Below are 20,136 nucleotides of genomic sequence, written 5' to 3' on the forward strand. Positions count from 1 at the left end.
TCTGATACGTTTATCATGAGTATAAGTAATTTAACATTTCTTTTCAATTTTTTAAGAAGCTTTTGTAGTTAGTGCAATTATTCTACTGTAAAATTTTTCAGGTTCACAACACCTATGGTCAGAGTATAGAGAGCAGAGAGATGAAATAGTCAAACTTCTATCTGAGGCAGAAGAAAGACTTGACCATAGCTTTGAACGTATTGACCCCATTCAAGCCATTGCTGAGCTAAGAGCACGTAAAGATGCGAGTATTCAAATGAAAGTTGTAACAGAAGAAAGCTTGAAACAACTGAAAGAATTGTTAAATGCTCTTTCGAAAGTAACAAGCTCCAATACACAGAGACAATTGGATGCTGAAGTGAATGACATTGAACACCGAATGGATAATATCCAGCAACTAGCAGATAATAAAATAGCTTCACTGGAAGACTTGACAAAACAGCTGCACAATTTTTCTGGTGAGCTAGAAGGTCTAAAAAGCTGGATGAAAGTTGCTAAAAAGACAATTGAGCAATTAGTTAATATGGAATTATCTCCAGAAGAACGAGTCACACGCACAACTGAACTGCAGTCCCAGGTAATGCTAAAATTAAGAAAGGTTGAAGAGATGGAGTCTAAAGCCAATAAGGTTAACGAAATAGCGGCACAAGCAGTCCCTGGTCTTTCTATTTCAGACGTGACTATTTTAAAAGACGTTATAGAAGATCTTCAAAGTACCGTCGATCAACAAACAACGGCTGTGAAAGAAGACCTAACTTACTGGGAAGAATATAAGGTCAATGCATCTCAACTTCGCCCTTGGCTAGATACTACTGAAGTTGAGATTTTGGCCGGCACACCGAAAATTGATAAATTAGGACAAGTTCAAGACGAAATTTTCAAAACTGAAAGACTCCAGAGAGAATGCCAAGAAAAATTCACTTATCTTGAGGCTTTGGCTGGAGCTAGTGAACAAATAAAATGTAAAACTAGTGCACCAGATGAGGTAGAAGCTTTTTCGGCTCGATGGAAATGTATCAGTGATTCTCTTCATCAGCAAATGACACGTTTAGTAGAATTATCTAACGCTTGGAACAGGATAGAGCAAAAGACTCGTGAAATTCTTCAGTGGATAGAAAGCTCCGAGGAAGTAAAATTGAGGGATCAGAATTCACCCACACTTGAAGAATTAGAGAAACATCTTGAAGCTCTCAGAGAAATTAGCAATGCTGCTTCTAAGCAACAAGCAGAAATAATCGCACTAACAATAAATTGTGACAGCATATCACCATTCCTGTCACCAGAAGGACTTTCAAGCCTCAGAACAAACATTTCTGACCTCAAAAACCGAGTACTAAGAGTCGCAGAATCATCACGGACCGACATAAATGTTATTTCTGATGCCCTTGTAGCGAAGCAAGCTTTGGAAACTAAGTATAATGAAGCAAAACACTACTTTGTTTTGCAGGAAGCAAGACTTGACCATCCTGACGAGTTCTCTGTCGACTGTATTGATGACTATGTCCATGAAACTGAAAATCAGCTCCAATCAGTGATGGATACCATGACTAATTTTCCTGATTTAGACACCAACCATAAACAGGAAGAGATAGATCTACAAAAACTGAAAGAACAAGTCGCGCATAAAATATCCACTCGAATTGATACACTTAAACAGTGGTCTGGAGTTTGCAACTGGTACAAGGAAAACAAAGACAGTTTGGAGGATGCTAGGCAACAGCTTAACAACCAGAAAATTCCAGTTACAGACGTGAGTCAAATAGCTTCTGATATTGATGAACTAGAAATCGAGTGCAACAAGAAGCGTGAAGACTGTAACCAGCTTGAGAAGTTAAAGCAAGAACCCAAATTTATCATAACTAAAACACCAAAAGGACCACCCATTGCTCTGGAGTCCTTAGTTGACGAAATCGAGCATATGATTGTCGACCTAAAACAAGTCATTGGTGAAAAAATTGGTAGCATCAAGAGTTTAGATGAAAAGTGGTCCCAGCTTAGGCTCGCGGAAGAAAAACTCTTAAGCTGGATTTCTAGCTGTACTGATAAACTAAATGAGCTCAAACCAACTGAAAGCTCTTTAGAGGGTATCACTAAAGTTTACCAAGCAATCAATTGTTTGACGGAAGAGAGCTCGCTGAACGTCGCATACAAAGAAAAAATCCACGCCCTCGGAAAAAATATTGTTGAGCTTGATTCAAGCTATAATAACTCTGTCCAAAAAGTACTGAATGAAACTTCTGACTTTGATTTAATTGATAATTGCCTGCTTGAGAAACAAAGGCAGTTTAGTGACCTTATTTCGCTGTGGAAGAAGGCTTTTGATACGAAGTTAATTTTTCAGTCAGTGTTGTCTCCCTACAAGGACTCATTACAAGAAGTAAAGGGCACTATTTCTTCCGAGCCTTCTGAGGCCGCAGCATTGGCACTAAAATTAAAAAAGGTCCAAGACTTCGCAAAATCCCAAAGACCTGCTTTTGAATCAACCGTAAAATCAATGACTAGTCTTATCAGTGCATTAAAATGTATTGAAGACTTTGACACAAATGATTTAGAAGCAGAAGTTGATTATTTGACAGACTTTTACAATAGAATTGTGAATGAGGCATCTGTCTTGCTACAGAACCTTGAAACACAAGTTGTAATCTGGCGCCAAGCACAGCAAATTAAAGATGAGGTTTTAAATTGGGTTAGTGAAACCAAAGAAAGCTTGCAAGAAGCTAAAGGATGCCTTATAGAGCAGGAGCTTGTGAATATTCGCTTGTCTAAATATCGCAATGAACTTCCAAGCTATGAAAGTCTCGTTGCTAGCTTGTCTGATAGAATAAGACAGTTGTTCAAGCTTAATGAAGAAAGGTCTATTCCTACCCTTAAATCTTGGACTTTAATCATTGAGAGTGAGCTGCAAGATTTAGAAGACACAGCTACGGAACTAGCTAGCACAGCTAAAAACCTCAGTGAGCAGGAAAGTGTGATAAGGGACAGTTTAAAACAGTTAAATGAACTACTTGGATTTCTTCGGGAAACTGTGTCAAAATGTGAAGATGTATCAGGCGAAGAAAATAAAGTTATAGAGAGACTTCTGACATGTAAAAAATTCAAAAGTGAGCTCTCTGCTTTCCCAGGAAAATTTAAAGAAGTTAAAGAAAAAATTGCCGAGTTAAAGGAAAACTTCACTTCCACAGATGTCGCATCTTTGATAAAAGAAGCTAATTGCGTCCAAAAACGTCATGATTCTCTAACAGCCCTCACGGAAAAAGTCATACGTACCCTTTACCTGCACATTGAAAAGAAATACAATGATTGTTTAGGAATCCTTCAAAGGGGTTTGAGCCAGAGTGCAGAAAAGCTAAATTGGTCCCATGTTGACGAAGCAACAGACATATATAGCGTGAAAGCAGCTCTTCAGAATCTTGAAGATGTTCAGGGTTCTGTCGAAGTGATGGAAGAGAAGCTGGTGGACTTGAAAAATGCAGCTATCTTATTGAAGAAAGTGGTCGAACAAGATTATGGTGCTCAGATTGATGAAGCACTGGATTCAGTTCAAAATAGGATTATTGAAATTCGGGCTCTGTGCAGTAATACGATTGAAGAATATTCGAAACAAGGTGATCTTTGGTGCAAATACGAAGATTTGAGTGAAAACATTGCCTCATGGCTAAGAAATATTGAAAGTATTACTCGCCAAGAGTCTGCAGCCCCAATAGCCCTGAGTGAAGTAAAAGAAAAGATCAAAGATGCCGAACCCATTGTTGTAGAGATTGATGAAAAGAAGAGACAATTGCAAGAATTGGATTCTGCTTCTAAGAAGCTGGCAGAAATAAACCCACAGGTACATACTCAACAATACGTTAATCATCTCACTATTAGGCATACGGCAGTTCAAAATTTCTTCTTGGATCTCTTTGAAAGAATGAAATCTGTCCAAACTAACTATAGTAACTATATTTCAATAGTAGACGAAATTAAAGACTGGCTAAGTTCCTATGAGTCCAGCCTAAGAGAACATGAACAGGAAATATCAGCCTCTGGTGGGAAGCCTACTTTGCTCTATCAAAGCAAACTACAAGCACTCAAAAATTCTTTTAAAAAGAAAGATGAAATATTGGATAAGTTTGGGAAAGCACAAGAAGCTGGAGAAGCTCTTTTTGCTTTTACAACACCAAGTGATCGGGAAAATCTTCGCTGTGAGATGCGAAGCCTCAGAGACTGTTGGGAAATGCAGTTAGACAAGCTTAACACTCTTTACAAAAAGGTAGAAGGAATCCTTATACAACTTTCATCTTTCGATGACAATTGTCGACAAATACAATCTTGGATTGATGATGTGGAAGCAAGGATTAATTGCAGTCCCGAGCACTTACTGACTACCCAGGATATGAAGACTACCCTTCATAATTATCGTGGAATCTGTCAGGAAATCAAATCTCACGAGGTGATTATCGCTAGTTTAAACAAAAGGCTTGAAGAGATACAAGATCCAGAAGCAATCAGTAAGGTTGGTAATATCACTTCTGTCTATGGTGAACTAAGATCTCAAATCTTTAAAAAGGCAAATGAGCTGGAAACAATTGTCAACAAATACGAGAGCTGTACCAAAGAAGTTGAAAAATTACGAGACTGGTTAACAGAACTTAGAACAGAAACATCAATGATTTCAGAAACGAGTAGTGAACTGTCCTCTGAAAGCCTTGATATAGAAACAATTGAAAGAGTAATTTCCAAGAAGCCTGAATGTAATTTAATGATTTCTCATTGCGTTGAGCTTATCAATGATGCCTTACAAACTGAGGATAATCAAGTTTTCAAATCGCTATTAGACGACGTCAATGAATTTGAAAAGAGCTTTGCTACATTCATTGACGACTGTGAGCTTAAAATTAAGGAGCTTTCTAAGGCTGGTGAAAAAACAGCCAAGCTCGAGTCTGATGTGAATGGTCTGATGCAATGGTTAAAGCTAATGGATTTGCAGATTAAAGATCAAACTTTGAAGCCGACTGTTGCAACTAAGCGAGATCACCTTGAGAAACTTCGCTCACTAGAGACCGCAGTTGCATCAAAAACTCCAGAATTCCAAAGCATAGTCGAACGGTGCCAAACCCTGGATTCTGACCCTGTAATTGCAGCTCAAGCAACACAGCTAGCTTCTCGTCATCAGTCATTGAAGAATACGAGTAAAGTAAGTGTTATTGAACTATTATATATATTAATTAAATGAAAAACAAGTTTTTCCAACTGAAAGTCAGGAGCACATTAAAACTCAAAACAAACAGAAATTATTCCGTATGCTCCTTACTTTCTGCTGAATAAAAATTGTTTTTTAATATTTAATTTCTGATCGTTTTTCATATGTGAAATCTCCCCAGTGTAAAATTTCTCCTGGAAAGTTCTCTCCTGGAAATTTCCCTCCACGTGGAAAATTATCCCCATGGAAACCCATCCTAAGCACAAAATCATCAGTCCCCCCCCCCTCAAATGTGCATACTTCCCAATAACAAACGCTAAACGTAAATAATGGTAAATTCTATAACTTAAAGACCTATCCCCATGGGCTGGGGGGCATGTTATCTGTAAAGGCATAAATTTGGACTTTTCAACTATGCTAAAAAAATGGTTATCTTAAAATTTTGATCGGACGATTTTAGGGAAAAAGACCATGGGAGGGGGGGCTAGTTGCCTTCCAATCTTTTTGGTCACTTAAAAAAAGGACTAGAATTTTTAGTATCCGTTCAAATGAGCTCTCTTCTGATGTTTTAGGACCATTGCTTCAATATGATCATCCCAAGGGCAAGGCAAAAAAAAAAAAAATCGTTATCTTTCTTCTGACAAAAAAAAAAACGAACAAAATTCCACATTCTTGCAGATGGGAGTTTGAAACCTTTACAGTAAGGTTCTCAGATAAGTCGAATCTGATGGTTTGATTGTCATCAAGATTTTATAGATAGGGGCTTTTCTCTTCTTTTCTAAGATCAGGCAAATTTTCTCGGGCTTGTAGCCTTTTATGTGTAACACTAAGCATAATGAATCTTATATATTTGGAATCAGCATAATAAGCTAATTGTTTTGATATATTTATTCATTTCAAAATTTAGTTTTTTAGAGTTACGATTACTATTGTTAATCCTTACTTACGGTTCGCTACTGCAAACTATTTGATTTTTGTAATTCGTTTGTGTGCGTCTCATCTCTAGAATGTTATTCCTTAAGGAACATGGCGAGAGGTACTTTTGACCAAAATCATTAGTCAATTTCATTATGTTTGAAATTGCAGCCGTACTTTCCATCCGTTTGCACATAATTTAAGGATTTGTTTTTTTTTAGTACGGGATAGGCCCACCATGTAAATAAATTTCGATTTGGTAACGTATTAACCATATATAGGTTTAAGTAATTATGCGTAACGCTCTTTTTTGTAAGTCTATCTCTGAAAGCTTATGCGGGTTAAATATTTTACAGCCTAGATCAGGCTGTCCTGGGAGAAAACAGATGCTAAAACCATGACTGTTGACAGTCATGGTGCACTTTTTAGTGCAGTTGACAAAGTGACCTCAAAATCGATTATCAATTAGCAATAATTTTAGCAATAATGTTTTCAAACTTTAAATAATGGGTCCTTCAGATGAATATACAGGGGGGAGGATATCCTATAGCACCTCTTCATTTTTATGGCACTTGGTATCTATCATGTGACATATAGCGATCGCAAATTCTGTCGGTTTGTCGGTCTGTCTGTCTGTCTGTCCCGGTTTTGCTACTTTAGGCGTTTCCAGGTAAGCTAGGACGATGAAATTTGGCAGGCGTATCAGGAACCAGACCAGATTAAATTCGAAATTGCTGTTTCCTCGATTCGCCCATCTGGGGGAGGGGGGGGGGGGGTTAAATCGGAAAAATTAGAAAAAATAAGGTATTTTTAACTTACGAAGGAGTGACCGGATCTTAATGAAATTTGATGTTTGGAAGGATATTGTGTCTCAGAGCTCTTATTTTAAATTTCGACTAGATCCGGCGACATTGCGGGGAGCTAGGTAGGAGGGGGGGGGGCTAAAATCTTGGAAAACGCTTAGAGTGGAGGGATCGGGATGAAACTTGGTGGTAAAAATAATCACAAGTCCTATATACGTGATTGACATAACCGGAACGGATCCGCTTTCTTTGGGGGAGCTGGGGGGGGGGGTAATTCTGAAAAATTAGAAAAAATGAGGTATTTTTAACTTCCGAAGGAGTCATCGGATCTCAATGAAATTTGATGTTTGGAAGGATATCGTGTCTCAGAGCTTTTAATTTAAATCTCGACTAGATCCGGTGACATTGCAGGGAGTTAGGGGGGATCTAAAATCTTGGAAAACGCTTAGAGTGGAGGGATCGGGATGAAACTTGGTGGGAAAAATAATAACAAGTCCTAGATACGTGATTGAAATAACCGGAACGGATCCGCTCTCTTTGGGGGATTTGGGGGGGGGGGGTCAATTCCGAAAAATTAGAAAGAATGAGGTATTTTTTAACTTACGACGGAGTCATCGGATCTAAATGAAATTTGATGTTTGGAAGGATATAGCGTCTCGGAGCTAGTTTTTAAATTTTAAATCCCGACCGGTTTCGGTGACATTGGTGGGAGTCGGGGGGGGGGGGAACCTGAACCTAAAATCTTGGAAAACGCTTAGAGTGGAGGGATCGGGATGAAACTCGGTGAAAAATAGGCACAAGTCCTAGATACGTGAGTGACATAACCAGAACGGATCCGCTCTCTTTGGGTGAGTTGGGGGGGGGAGGGTTAATACTAAAAAATTTAGAAAAAACGAGGTATTTTTAACTTACGAAGGAGTGATCGGATCTTAATGAAATTTGATATTTAGAAGGACCTTGTAACTCAGATCTCTTATTTTAAATCCCGAAGGGATCCAGTGTCATGGGGGGGGACCAGAAATCTTGGAAAACCCTTAAAGTGGAGAGGTCAGGAGGAAACTTGGTGGGAAGAATAAGCACAAGTATAAGATATGTGACGGAAATAACCGGACCGAATCCGCTCTTTTTGATGGAGTTGGGGGGGGGGAGAGTAATTCGGAAAAATTAGAAAAAATAAGGTATTTGTAACTTACGAACGGGTGATCAGATCTAAATGAAATTTGATCTTTAGAAGGATTTTGTGCTTTAGAACTCTCATTTTAAATCATACTTAGATCCGGTGACATTGGGGGAGATGGAGGGGGAAACCGGAAATCTTGGAAACCAGAAATCTTGGAAACCAGAAATCTTGGAAAACGCTTAGAGTTGAGAGATCGGGAGGAAACTTGATGGTAAGAATAAGCACAAGCTATAGATACGTGATTGACATAATTGGAACCGATATGTTCCCTCTAGGGGAGCTGGGGGCGTTAATTAGGAAAAATTAGAAAAATTGAGGTATTTTAACTTAAGAACGGATGACTGGATCTTAATGAAATTTGATATTTAGAAGGAACTCATTTCTCAGAACTCTTATTTCAAATCCCGACCAGATCTGTTGACACTGGAGGGAGTTGGAGGGTGAAACTGGAAATCTTGGAAAACGTTTATAAATCTCGTAGATACGTGATTGACGTAACTGGACTAGATTTGCTCCCTTTGGGGGAGTTACGGGGTGCGTTCAGTACTTTGGCGAGTTTGGTGCTTCTGGACGTGCTAGGACGACGGAAATTGGTAGGCATGTCAGGGAGCTGCACAAATTGACTTGATAAAGTCGTTTTCCCCGATTCGACCATCTGGGGGATGAAGGGAGAGAAAAAATTAGAAAAATTGAGGTATTTTTAACTTACGAGTGGGTGATCGGATCTTAATGAATTTTAATATTTAGAAGGACCTCGTGAATCAGAGCTCTTATTTAAATCCCATCTGGCATTAAGCCTGTGGTTTTCCTTTTAAAGCAATCTATTGATTCTTAGAATTTTGCCAGAGCTCATACCATATGAGCTCTTGGTTCTTGGCTCTTCCGACCTCGTGACAAGTGCCATATAAGCTCTTAGCTCTTGTTAGGAATATCTTTATTCTAAATGACCAATATGGGTGATGAAAGAGTGGTAGCTCCCCTCTTGTTGTGAAAGCGGCAATTCTTAGCAGAAATCACGGGCTTAAATGTAGAAACAGGTAAAATAAAAGTGGACTTTAAGAGAGAAAGATATGGGTTAAGAGGACCTTATTCACCCTTGTATTTTAGAAAATTCTGATATCGTAATATAAATGAATATAAATATAAATTATGGTTTTCAAATGAAAGCAAAGAGCAGCACTGAAAAATGAAACAAGCATAAGCTATTCTATACAGAAGTGAGACTTATGATATGTGTAGAAACACTCTGGAAATATTTTCAAGTGTAGAAGTAAAAGCTGTTGTTAGTTGAAAGTATTTGGCATATGAATTGTCTTTGGAGAATAGTTCTTTTTGGTCTCGAAATACAGCGGTAAAAAAAAGATTTTTGGTCTTTGCTCTTGTGTTACAGCACTTGGTGGTGTGACCTTTAAAAATGTTTAATTTTAGTTAAAAGAGTGGAGGAGTAATTCAGGATGTGATAGCATGCCTATCCGCTTTAAGTACGTATGTGTGGATAAACTGTGTTTGCCCTTAGTTTTCACGTCACTTTTCAATTTTTTTTTAACTTTGATTGTCTTATGATCAGTTAGAATCAAAGACCAAGAATTCTATGTTGTGTAGATTTTACTAACTACATATATTGTTGTTTCTGCACAGATTCGACTTTCTACAATTAAATGCATAACATCCATAGTTTTCTTGTCAAGTTGAATTTCTTTTTCTTCATTTTTTTATCTTAATCACTATTTACATTTGTTTTCCCCCTAGGAAATGATACTTCGCTACGAGCAATATTTAAAAGAGAATATTTCATTCGATGACCAATTTAAGAAAATGATTGAATGGATAGACGAATCGGAAGATTTTCTTCGAATGTGTAGCGAAATCGTCGGAGATATGAAGGTTCTATCAGAAAAGAGGGCAAAGCTTTCAGATTTGAATGAAGGAAGAAGTGAAGCTTCCATTAAAGTTGATAATATAATTGAACTTGGTGAAAGGCTGTATAGTCACACTGCCCCAGAAGGGAGAGAAGCTATTAGGCAACAGTTGCGAATGCTACGTGATCGCTGGGAAATATACAGTGATGATGTTGAAGTGTCATTACAAAAAATGGATGCATGCTTGGAACAATTCGCAGAATTCACAACTAGTCAAGAAGAGCTGACGAGATGGCTTCGAGATATTGAACAAGTGATGCAGCAGCAAACTGATCTCAAGGGTACTTTGCAAGAGAAAAAGGCTCAGTTGCAAAACCATAGACTTGTCCATTCCGAGATAACGACTCATCAAAACCTTGTGGAAGCTGTCTGCTCCCGCTCTAAGAAGCTTGTTGAACAAACACAAGATAAGAGCCTTCATGTGTATATTTCCTCCATCAAGCAACTATTTGTTGATATTGGTAAGAAGTCAAAAGATTTAATGGTGAAGTTAGAAAATTGTATATCAGAACATTCTCAGCTTCTTTTACTGACGAACGAGTTTCAGAACTGGATTTTGCTGCAACGTGGTAAATATCAGCCATGTCAAAGCCCTACCGGTGAAAGAGCAGAACTTCATCGCAAAATGTCAGTGATAAAAGAGCTAAAATCAAATAAGCAATTGGGGGATAGCCAATTGATAATGATCAAAAACTTGACCAAACGTGTGTGTCATTCTACTTCATCCAAAGGTGGAACTGTTTTACGGAAGTGCGCTCAAGAGCTTGAAGAAACATGGACAAACTATCTGATTTGTTTGAATGCCTCGGAAGAACAAATATTAAATGCTTTATCTTTATGGACTAAATTTGAATCAGGGATGGAGCTCTTGGGCTCTTGGTTCAAAGACAATGAAGCAGTATTTCGACAGATGGATCTCCTAAGTACTTTAGATGAAAAGGAGAAACAATTAAGCTCTTTTAAGAAAAAAAGAGAAATAATCATCCAATATGAAAAAGAAGTAGATAACTTTGTTGATCAAGCCAATATACTCCTTGCTGTTAGTGGAGTTGAGCGCATTAAGCCATTTATCATACAGCTAAGCAATAGGTATCAAAGCTTGCATATATTAAGCAAAGAATGGATTTCTAAGTGGGAATGCGTAGTCACTGACCATGCCATCTACGAAGAAAAGTTTTTGGATCTTTTGACTTGGATAGTTTCAACTGAAGAAATTGTGGAAAGTGTTATTAAAGGTAAACTATTACTTACTTTAAGTCTCTTTAAGTGTATCTTTTCAAACAACAAGGATAAATAAATTAAGTCACCAAAAACACCAAATCAGATTGTAAAAATTAGGTATAAAACTAAAATATGTATCCAGAATGGGGGGGGGGACTGTCTAATTAAAACAAAGCATTGCGAAGGCGCTATCGCGTGTTGATGCAATGTGATTTCTGCCCAGTGCTCTGAATGTCAAGGCGAAGAAATTCAACGAAGTGCGGTCAACGAAGCGCGAGGCCAAATGCCTCGTCATCTAATTAGTGACGCGCTCGAATGGATTAACGAGATTCCCACTGTCCCTATCTACTGTCTAGAATGGGGGGGGGGCAACACCACTTAGAAATACCTGGCTTGACCATGGTCCTATCACTTTCTCCTACCAATTCTTCTTTGTAATACAATCATCTAAACCATCCTTTAGTGCTTGTGTTTTTTTAATACTGTCGTAGCCATCTTTAGGCACGTACGTAAGGAAATAGATAAAAACTGAACCTACAATCCCATAGGTCTTGTAACATCGACGATTTGTTGAATTTTCTGCAGTGTTCTTATAATCAACCTGTCTTTGCTGCCTCGATGAACACACACACTGCTTCTCCCCACTTTGGCTTCCGAAATGAATTATTTTTATATTCCCGATCCCTTAAAGCAGCTAAGGCTTAGGTTTCCTTGGTTATTTCTTATTTTTTGTTGCTGGATTTTTTTTTCATTAAGTGGTGAAGAAACGTCATGACCTTGATCTAAGCAAATTTGAATTATACCTTACTACTGTTCCTAAATGGTGTATCCATATTTTTTCAATCATTTTTTTTTTTTTAAGAGAAGACATATAGTGCGGTGGTGGTAGCATCAGATTTTGTTGAATTTGGTTTTCATATCTGCAAGTGGATATTTATTTTGCAGACACAGTTTTAAATAGAACGAAGTTCCTTCCAATTTCGAAGCTAATGTGAAGATAATAATAGGACGGGAACCCGACTTCAAAATTTTTATGTATACTTTCCACTGCTTGGGGCTATATGTACATATATGATTATCATCCTTGATGAATCAATTTGGTGACGTCTGATATTGAGTTTTGATTTGCCGCCTTTCAAGACATAATTTGGAAAATAATTTTTCACATAGCTTAAACTTCATTTGATCAAAATTCTTTTTTTTAAACTTAATTAAGTGTTCTTTTAGTTGGTAAAGTATCTTTAGTCTGCAAAGCGACAACAATAAATACCTTTTTTTTAAAAATAATCTTGAAATATGATCAACTTCAGTAAATGTAAATGGCTGAACCTATCTAATAATCAAAATGTAAATCATGGAAAGGGTTTCTAATTTGTATCTTGTGCTATCAGAAATCTTTTATAACTTTTACACATTTTACCAAGAAAAACACACATTGTCGCTATATTTTCTTGCCTTTCTTCAAATCTCCCTCTTTTTTGTCTACTTGAATTTTATTTTGTATATGCAATTTGAACCTTCTAAAAAAAAATCACTCTTGAATAAAAAATATGTTCCCATTTAGCTTTATTATTGATCTGTGGTCCTATAAACTTTTGAGCATATGACCACTATTCGAGTTGGATGCTTGTTTACGAATTGAATGTATGTTTATATGTTTTAATCGTTTTTTTCCGCTCCTAGGAACAATAAATGAAGATATCGACGATCATATTCAAAAGCTTGTTCTGGAGCGTGATGCTGCTCCACATAAGTTCGGATCACTTACTTCTCTTGGAGAGCGTGTTTTTCCTGATACCTCTGCTGTTGGCCGAGAAAAGATACGTTGTGATCTGAGGGAATTACGAGAAAGGTGGGACACGTTGGAAATAAAAATCCTTGATCAACAGAAAAATCAGGAGCTTCTGCTCCAACAGCAAATTAATTACCAAGATACCATTTCTAATGCAACTGCTTGGATCGAAAATGCAGAAAAAACAGTCCCACCTCTTGACAGTGTTAATTGGACATCTGTTCAAGACCTTCGTTCAAAGCTGGGAAAGAATAAGGTATATTTTCAGTGAATACTCCTTCTCTACTTACCGCTACTACTATGCCTATTTTGATATCAGTGCGTGTATTTTTAAAAACCTAAAGACCTGGAATCTCTTAGTTTTGAACATCACTAACAAGTCTTTTCTGAGATACTATTTCTGTTTTTTTTTCCTGGGTGAGAGAGGAATTCATTTTTTCTTTCAAGTTGCTTCATAAATTTTTTTTAAAACAACTTTAAGAAATTATCCTTTGCTAAAGACCTATTTTTTAGTTTTTTTTAATTGGGGAAGAGCAAGATATATCTTCAGTCGAAAATCTAATATTTCACTACTAGTATCTATATTATAAAATCATTACATGTCCCTACATAAATTCACTTCGCTTAAATACGATGATTACAGTCATTGCTGAGAACTTTCGTCTGCGCAATAATGACCTTTTTTTGGGGGGGGGTTCAGAATAAATATTTTTATGTAATGGACTACTTGAAACCTGTTTTTCAACATATTTCAAGAAACTTGTCCTTTATTTAGGTGTATTTCTGCTGATTGTTTAACCTTGCGACATCACCCACGCAAATAAAAAATGCCTGTTCTTTTTTTTCTGGCTAGCCTATTTACAATTTTACAGCAACTTAAGTTCTGGAATTGGTTTCTAAGATAAACAGCATATAGATTTTTTTTTTTTATTTCTTAAACATCTTTGCAGAAATTGTGTGGTGTGAGTTGTATCCACTCCTTAGAAAATATTATACTTTCCGTACTGTAAGGAAAGGTAAGTCTGTGGCAACTGTATAGTCGTAATTTTTATATGATATCGTTTCTTTTTTATTTTTGGTTCATGCACTGATGCAGACTAATATAATAATGCTTAGAAAACTTTGATACTACTTCAGTGAGATTCAGACTTTAAAAGAAATTTTTTCTGTGATTTCGCATTGGCAAAATTAATCAAAATCAGAGATAAAACAGTTAAAAGTTTCAAAAAACTATTCTTAGTTTTGTTATTTCTTATTTTAGCATCTATATCTTGCTAAAACAAAAACAATTTGTTTCAGAGTTTGCTGCAAGACGCGCAGTCCCATAAACGGCTAATCGGAACAATAACCGAAAAATTCAATAGCCTATCTGTGTCACAGGATGTACAGCCATCTTCTGTAAAAACAGACGATCTACTTGAACGTTATCTAGGGTTTTGTGAAAACCTTAAATCCAACTGCGAACTTCTTGATTGGGCACAAGAAAAGATACAAAATTATTTAGATGTGGCGAAAGTGCAGAATGATTGGCAAAAGCAAATGTGGGATCGTCTCTCATTATGCTCAGGTAAGTTTCCATCTTATTTATTAGATAAAAAAAAATATGAAATGTAAGCATCATTGCACGAAGTCACTTTTGTAAATCACTTCGAAACAAATCACCTCGAATAACTTACGTTGTAAAACACAACAACTGAATTTTAATATTTATTCAAAAATTTTTCTGGGCAAAATTTTGCACTGAATAAAAAGATTATGACAGAACGTCCTCAGCGAGCTGCAAGATATGAGCTTTTCCTTTATCCTCCTTTTTAGAGTTGGAGTATTCTGTAGGGTTAAGGAAAAGGGCCCGATCGATATGGATTTTTGGGTTCCGATACCGATACCGATATATTGGTTGCGCACCGATATGATACCGATGTAATTTGCTGATAAATTCCCCTTTGGGGAATTTAAAAACTTAACTAAAGTTTAAAACTACTATTCTCTGTCCATATTCATGCTCATATATTTCTCCCTGGTCCATTACACACCGAAGAGCAGCCTCAATAATTCACTTTTGATTCCAAAATTAGGCCATTCACAGGAATTGTTTGATTTTCTATACCTTTTCTTATCAGCAGCTTCTGAGCACACAAACGAAATGGCGGATATTTGTAGAAGTAGTAAATAAGAGAAAAAAACATTAATAAAAGAAGCCAATTTCGTTATATAAACACATGTACGGGGAAATCTTATTGAAAGAAGCGTAAGATATTTAAATTGACTATTCAAAACCCAAATCTTAATAGCTGGAATTAGAATTTTAATCATTCATACATTAATGTCAAAAATTTACTTTATATTCATATCATATGGCCTCTTATTAACGAATCCATGCTAGACACACTGGATACAGGAGTGCAGCCAGAGTTTTAGTTAGGAGGAGGGATTTAAAGAATGTGTCGACACAATCATCCAGCATGCCAACAAATGCGGACACAGAAGCTAAATTTCCAAGGTAAATTCTCTAAGGTGTTGACACGTGGCGGCGGAACCTGGAACTCCCCTTTCCCCACCTCAAAACACCCCCTCTCCCCATTAGCTGCACCCCTGACTGAATATAATGGTTTTAACCGTTTCAGTGTTGGATCTTTCATCCACACAAGTGAACATTCATTAAACAGAAATGTATGGTTTATTATATTCTTTTTAGTTGTTTTGGTAGAAGATGTGCGCTCTTAAAGTCACCATACATCTGGAACATTGCTGCACCGGGTTTGTATTGACAAGCATTGACAACAAATACGCTTTGACTTCAGTTGACTCACCTTTGCGGCTATCTCCATCATGGTCAGACTTATCTGGTGGCTCCACCCCAAGGAGTGGAACAGCAAAAATTACCTGAGGGAACCTGATACCATCTTCTGGACAAGTTTCGCATAAAAAATATATATATATATATATATATATATATATATATATATATATATATATATATATATATATATATATATATATATATATATATATATATGTATGTATATATATATGTATATATATATATATATATATATATATATATATATATATATATATATATATATATATATCTGCCGATAACCGATTTGCTCCCGATTTCCGATAATGACACTGACTCTCATATCGACTCCATATCCTCGGTCGGTCGATATATTCGTCGGCCCAGATTTTGTATTGATTTCTGTCCGTAGGTTTAGATTTATTCAAAATAAATTTAAGGAGTCTGAGCTGGAAGTATTGCTTATTACTCTTAGAAGTTGGAGACCGAAGTTTGAAACGTAACAGCAACATAGGTTACCATGTATTTAGTGGGATCTCCCGACCATACACATTTCAAAATGTTCTTGCCTAATTTCTAGTGCGTACAGATGAAATAGTGACCTTGAAGCTGGGCATGGGTATAATTGCCGACCCCTTAGCTGTGAATATCAGAAGAAAACAAAATAGACAAAGACCAGGTGCGGTAAAGCCAAAAAATGACTATTTTTTGCAAATACTGCTAAATATTCGTCATTTGTTATATTTTTCTAGGTTGTTAAATTAAAACTTTTTTGCCCTTGTTCCTGGCTCAGGTCTTGAGAACCCTTAAGTAAGGTAGTATTCAAAAGATGAAAAAAATATTTTTATAAATCTATTGCTGTAAATAGAGTGAACAGCCATTTCTATCATGGAACCGAGGACAAACAAGGAATGAAATGAATCCAATCAAGTTCGAATTAATGTGATTGTATAATGACTTCACTTTTTTTTTCATAATGTTCAATATTATTATTCATTTAATTTATTTTTTAAAGGTTGATGCTCCAGGAGTAATAGATAGATTGTATATTTTGATGCGTATTGAAAATGGTTCTTTTTTGGCAGTATGTTTTTTTTTATTAATTACTTTAGACTAAGGCTTTATGAAACCTTACCAGTTTACAACAGGTCTCTATAAGCTATGCAAGGTTGATCTTATGTGGATACTATTTACTTCAAGAACTATTTTCACAAAGTTTGATATAGATATAGTTTGTCTTGTGCTGGGGCGCCTCAAGACATACGTATAGTCCGTTTTTAGGGTGACGCAAGGGGCACCTTAAAGGCCTGACTGGCACAAAGCATGGGAAAGAACTAATAATCGAACCTAGTATTTAATGAAGACAGCCTATGATTTTTTCTTTCTGTCTTTCCTTTTTTTGAAGAGAAAAACAACTAAAACTAAGCAAATCTTTTATATTGTAATAGATATTGGGGGCTCTAAACACGCACTGATGACAAGAAGGGACAGAGTAAAAGATATTATGGACTCAATCCCTGAGGGCGAATCTCGATTAAATGCAGTTGGAATGTGCATCCAGGCTGTTTCTCATCGACTTCCACCTAGAGTCAAGGAAATAATGGAAAGAGATCTCTCTAACGCAAGGTAAGCATTCTTTAACCTTTCAATACTATCTATTATACTATCAATCACCATTGTTTTAAATATAGGACTCTTTGAAATAATCCTGAAAAATAAAAACGCTCGAATTAAACTCCTTTTCTGCTTTAACAATTACACTTTAACAACTGAAATGTTCAAACAAGGTAGAACTTATGCTTAATTGTTTGCTGAAATTAAGGAGATTTCAGGGGCCAGAGAAAAGCGGAGAAAAATTCAAGGTACTGGTTCCAAAGTATTTAACACCACCGTTGTATACGGTAGATAGCTATGGCTCGAAATACTCATTTTGATGCTCAGATATGTACAGTACACTGAAAGATAACAAATTAGATTTTAAAGTCTAGTTGAGGAAGGATGTGTTTGATTTTGCCTCATCTAGGTAACTATCGTTTGTTTCAAAATGTCAGAAGGAAATATTTCAGCCTTATATCGTCTCAATTGAGATATCTGCTTTGGGTCATCATTTCTCTATATTAATGATGATTTAGGTAAAGTTTTATTGGTTCGTTGATCTATCCTTTTTGTTCTGGTCTATTGCTGTTTACTCGTGAGCTTTTATGTGACTAATCAATCTTCTAGTGTTTTACAAACTTTTTTTTATTATGTCAACCAGTTAGAGAGAATAAAAAGTCTAAAATGTGAAAAGGGAAACAATAATAAAAGCAACCTTTACAAATTATAAAACTTTTGAGCAGCAATAACTGTTAAAAATATAATTCAAGAAACGTGTCAAAGCCCAAACTAAGCCAATATTACCACAGGGCTGCCCCTTTTCTACCCGGATGCTTCAAGTGGCTGGTTACCATCGATGAAAAGACCAAACTTTCGATATTTTGTTGGGAGCAGGGTCATTCTTTTTCTCTTTTTTTTTATTCGATGAAACATTTTAAATATTAATAGGGTGTTCCTAAGTATTATTTTACTTATTTATTGAACACTCATCATTGACATAATATAGACGGAGTATGATGATAAGACGGAGTAGAGGAGAAAAAAAAACCCAGTAACCCATGAATAAGAAACTCATTAATGACTCCTATTTAAAAAAAAAAACTTGCTTTCTTTGTTTATTTAATTCTGTGTATTCCACAAACGAAAGGAAATGCTTTTCTTTATTGGAGAAAATTCTTTCGATGCTAAATGTTCATTTTTGCTTCTCGGGAAAGAGGAATTACTCTCAATGCGTAATTTCTGTGTGTCGTGTTCTAATGTTAGGAAATACTACAGGGAGCTGCAAACAATGAAAATCTCTATATATATATAAGAGGGAGCTTCCATCCTATGGTACAAACTGATGGTCAGCAGAGAATTGTAGAAAGTCTGCCTAATAATGATAATTAAAGGCGCATCTTCGTCGAAAATGTGTTCGAAGCATCAACAAAGAAAATTAGAATAGTATAAAGATAGTGTGTCTTTCTTTATCACTTGAGTGGATTAAGAGACACTATGTATATCCAAGTTGTCAAAATGGCGTATCTACAATATATTTGGAATGACTTAGGGTCTTAGTTGAAACTTTGAAGGAATGCTGAGACGGAGATGAACTAAAGTATAACTGTTCAAAATAGGGGTGAAACCTTTCAATCGACAATGAACAGATATAAATTTTTTTAACTGGATATTTCGAACACACATACAGTGTTCATCACCAGCAGTAAAAAAAAAACTAATGTGAACTAATTCAGTAGATGAATTAGTTCATCTACGGGAATGAACTAATTCAAAAGACCCATATGGATGGTGAGATAAGTTCATATAAAATATGTTCCTAAGATTGTCAAAATAGCGTATCTGCAATGTATCAGTAAGGGAAGATCAGTAAAACGGAAGATGAACTAATTCAAAAGACCCAGAAGGAGGGTGAGCTCCTTCTGGAGCTCTAAGTCAAAATGAGCTATTCTCCTAAAGCTGTCAAAATAGCGCAGCTGAAATATATCAGTAAGGGTACGGTATTGAGAATTTCAATGAATGTTGAAAGAAATGTTGACCTATATCAAAAGACTTTATATGCGTCCAGGCTCTCAAAATAGAGTATCTACAATGTACCATAAACGACTGTGGGAATTATCTTGAAACTTTAGTGTCTATGTAAAAGAAACTCTGTGCGGTATCTACAATATTCATACTTCACACTCAAGAAAAGTTTGGAAGAATGTTAAGATAAGTCTTCGAACCAAGATTAGGATATTGGAACTACATTGAAAATTTTCGTTTTAAGCTGATTCAGAAAAATACAAACATTATTTTGTTGTAAAAAGAGCTTGAAATCCTCGAAAATTCTTTTACTGGTAGGACTTGTACTTGTATCCTCCTCTTTAGCTCTGGTTCAACACACTGATAGGCTCAATTAGGGTAAAAATCAGAATTGGTTTGATAGAGCAAAGATTAGAAAGCTTTATATCTTCTCTAGACTTCACTGTCCAGCTCGTGAATTAAGGTTTAAGTTGTAGCTTGCAATTATAAAATCTTGATTTTTTGCTCCCTTCCGTTTTTCATTCTTTACACTTTTTTTCAAAAGATTTTAGTTCTCCTAAAATGTTGAAGTCCAAGATGCAAAATAACCGAAGCCTTAGGAGTAGCTCCAAATCTTTTGCAATAATGCATAATAAAAATTGCAATAGTAATAGCATAAATTTCTGTAAATTATATTAGCTACTTATCTAAAATTTGTTTGATTTCC

At 36.1% G+C, this 20,136-nt stretch overlaps 1 protein-coding gene across 1 annotated transcript in view; it reads left to right on the forward strand.

The window, feature by feature from the left end:
- Nucleotides 1-20,136, forward strand: part of LOC136028707 (muscle-specific protein 300 kDa-like) — a gene marked incomplete in the record, with an annotated part of 463,479 nt that overhangs the window by 158,427 nt on the left and 284,916 nt on the right. The window contains 5 exon segments of the mRNA XM_065706609.1: nucleotides 102-5,176; nucleotides 9,830-11,234; nucleotides 12,904-13,268; nucleotides 14,312-14,579; nucleotides 17,261-17,438. Coding sequence (XP_065562681.1) covers nucleotides 102-5,176; nucleotides 9,830-11,234; nucleotides 12,904-13,268; nucleotides 14,312-14,579; nucleotides 17,261-17,438 — 7,291 coding nt within the window.

Source organism: Artemia franciscana, chromosome 1 (genome assembly GCF_032884065.1).
Source record: "Artemia franciscana chromosome 1, ASM3288406v1, whole genome shotgun sequence".
Taxonomy (NCBI): domain Eukaryota; kingdom Metazoa; phylum Arthropoda; class Branchiopoda; order Anostraca; family Artemiidae; genus Artemia; species Artemia franciscana.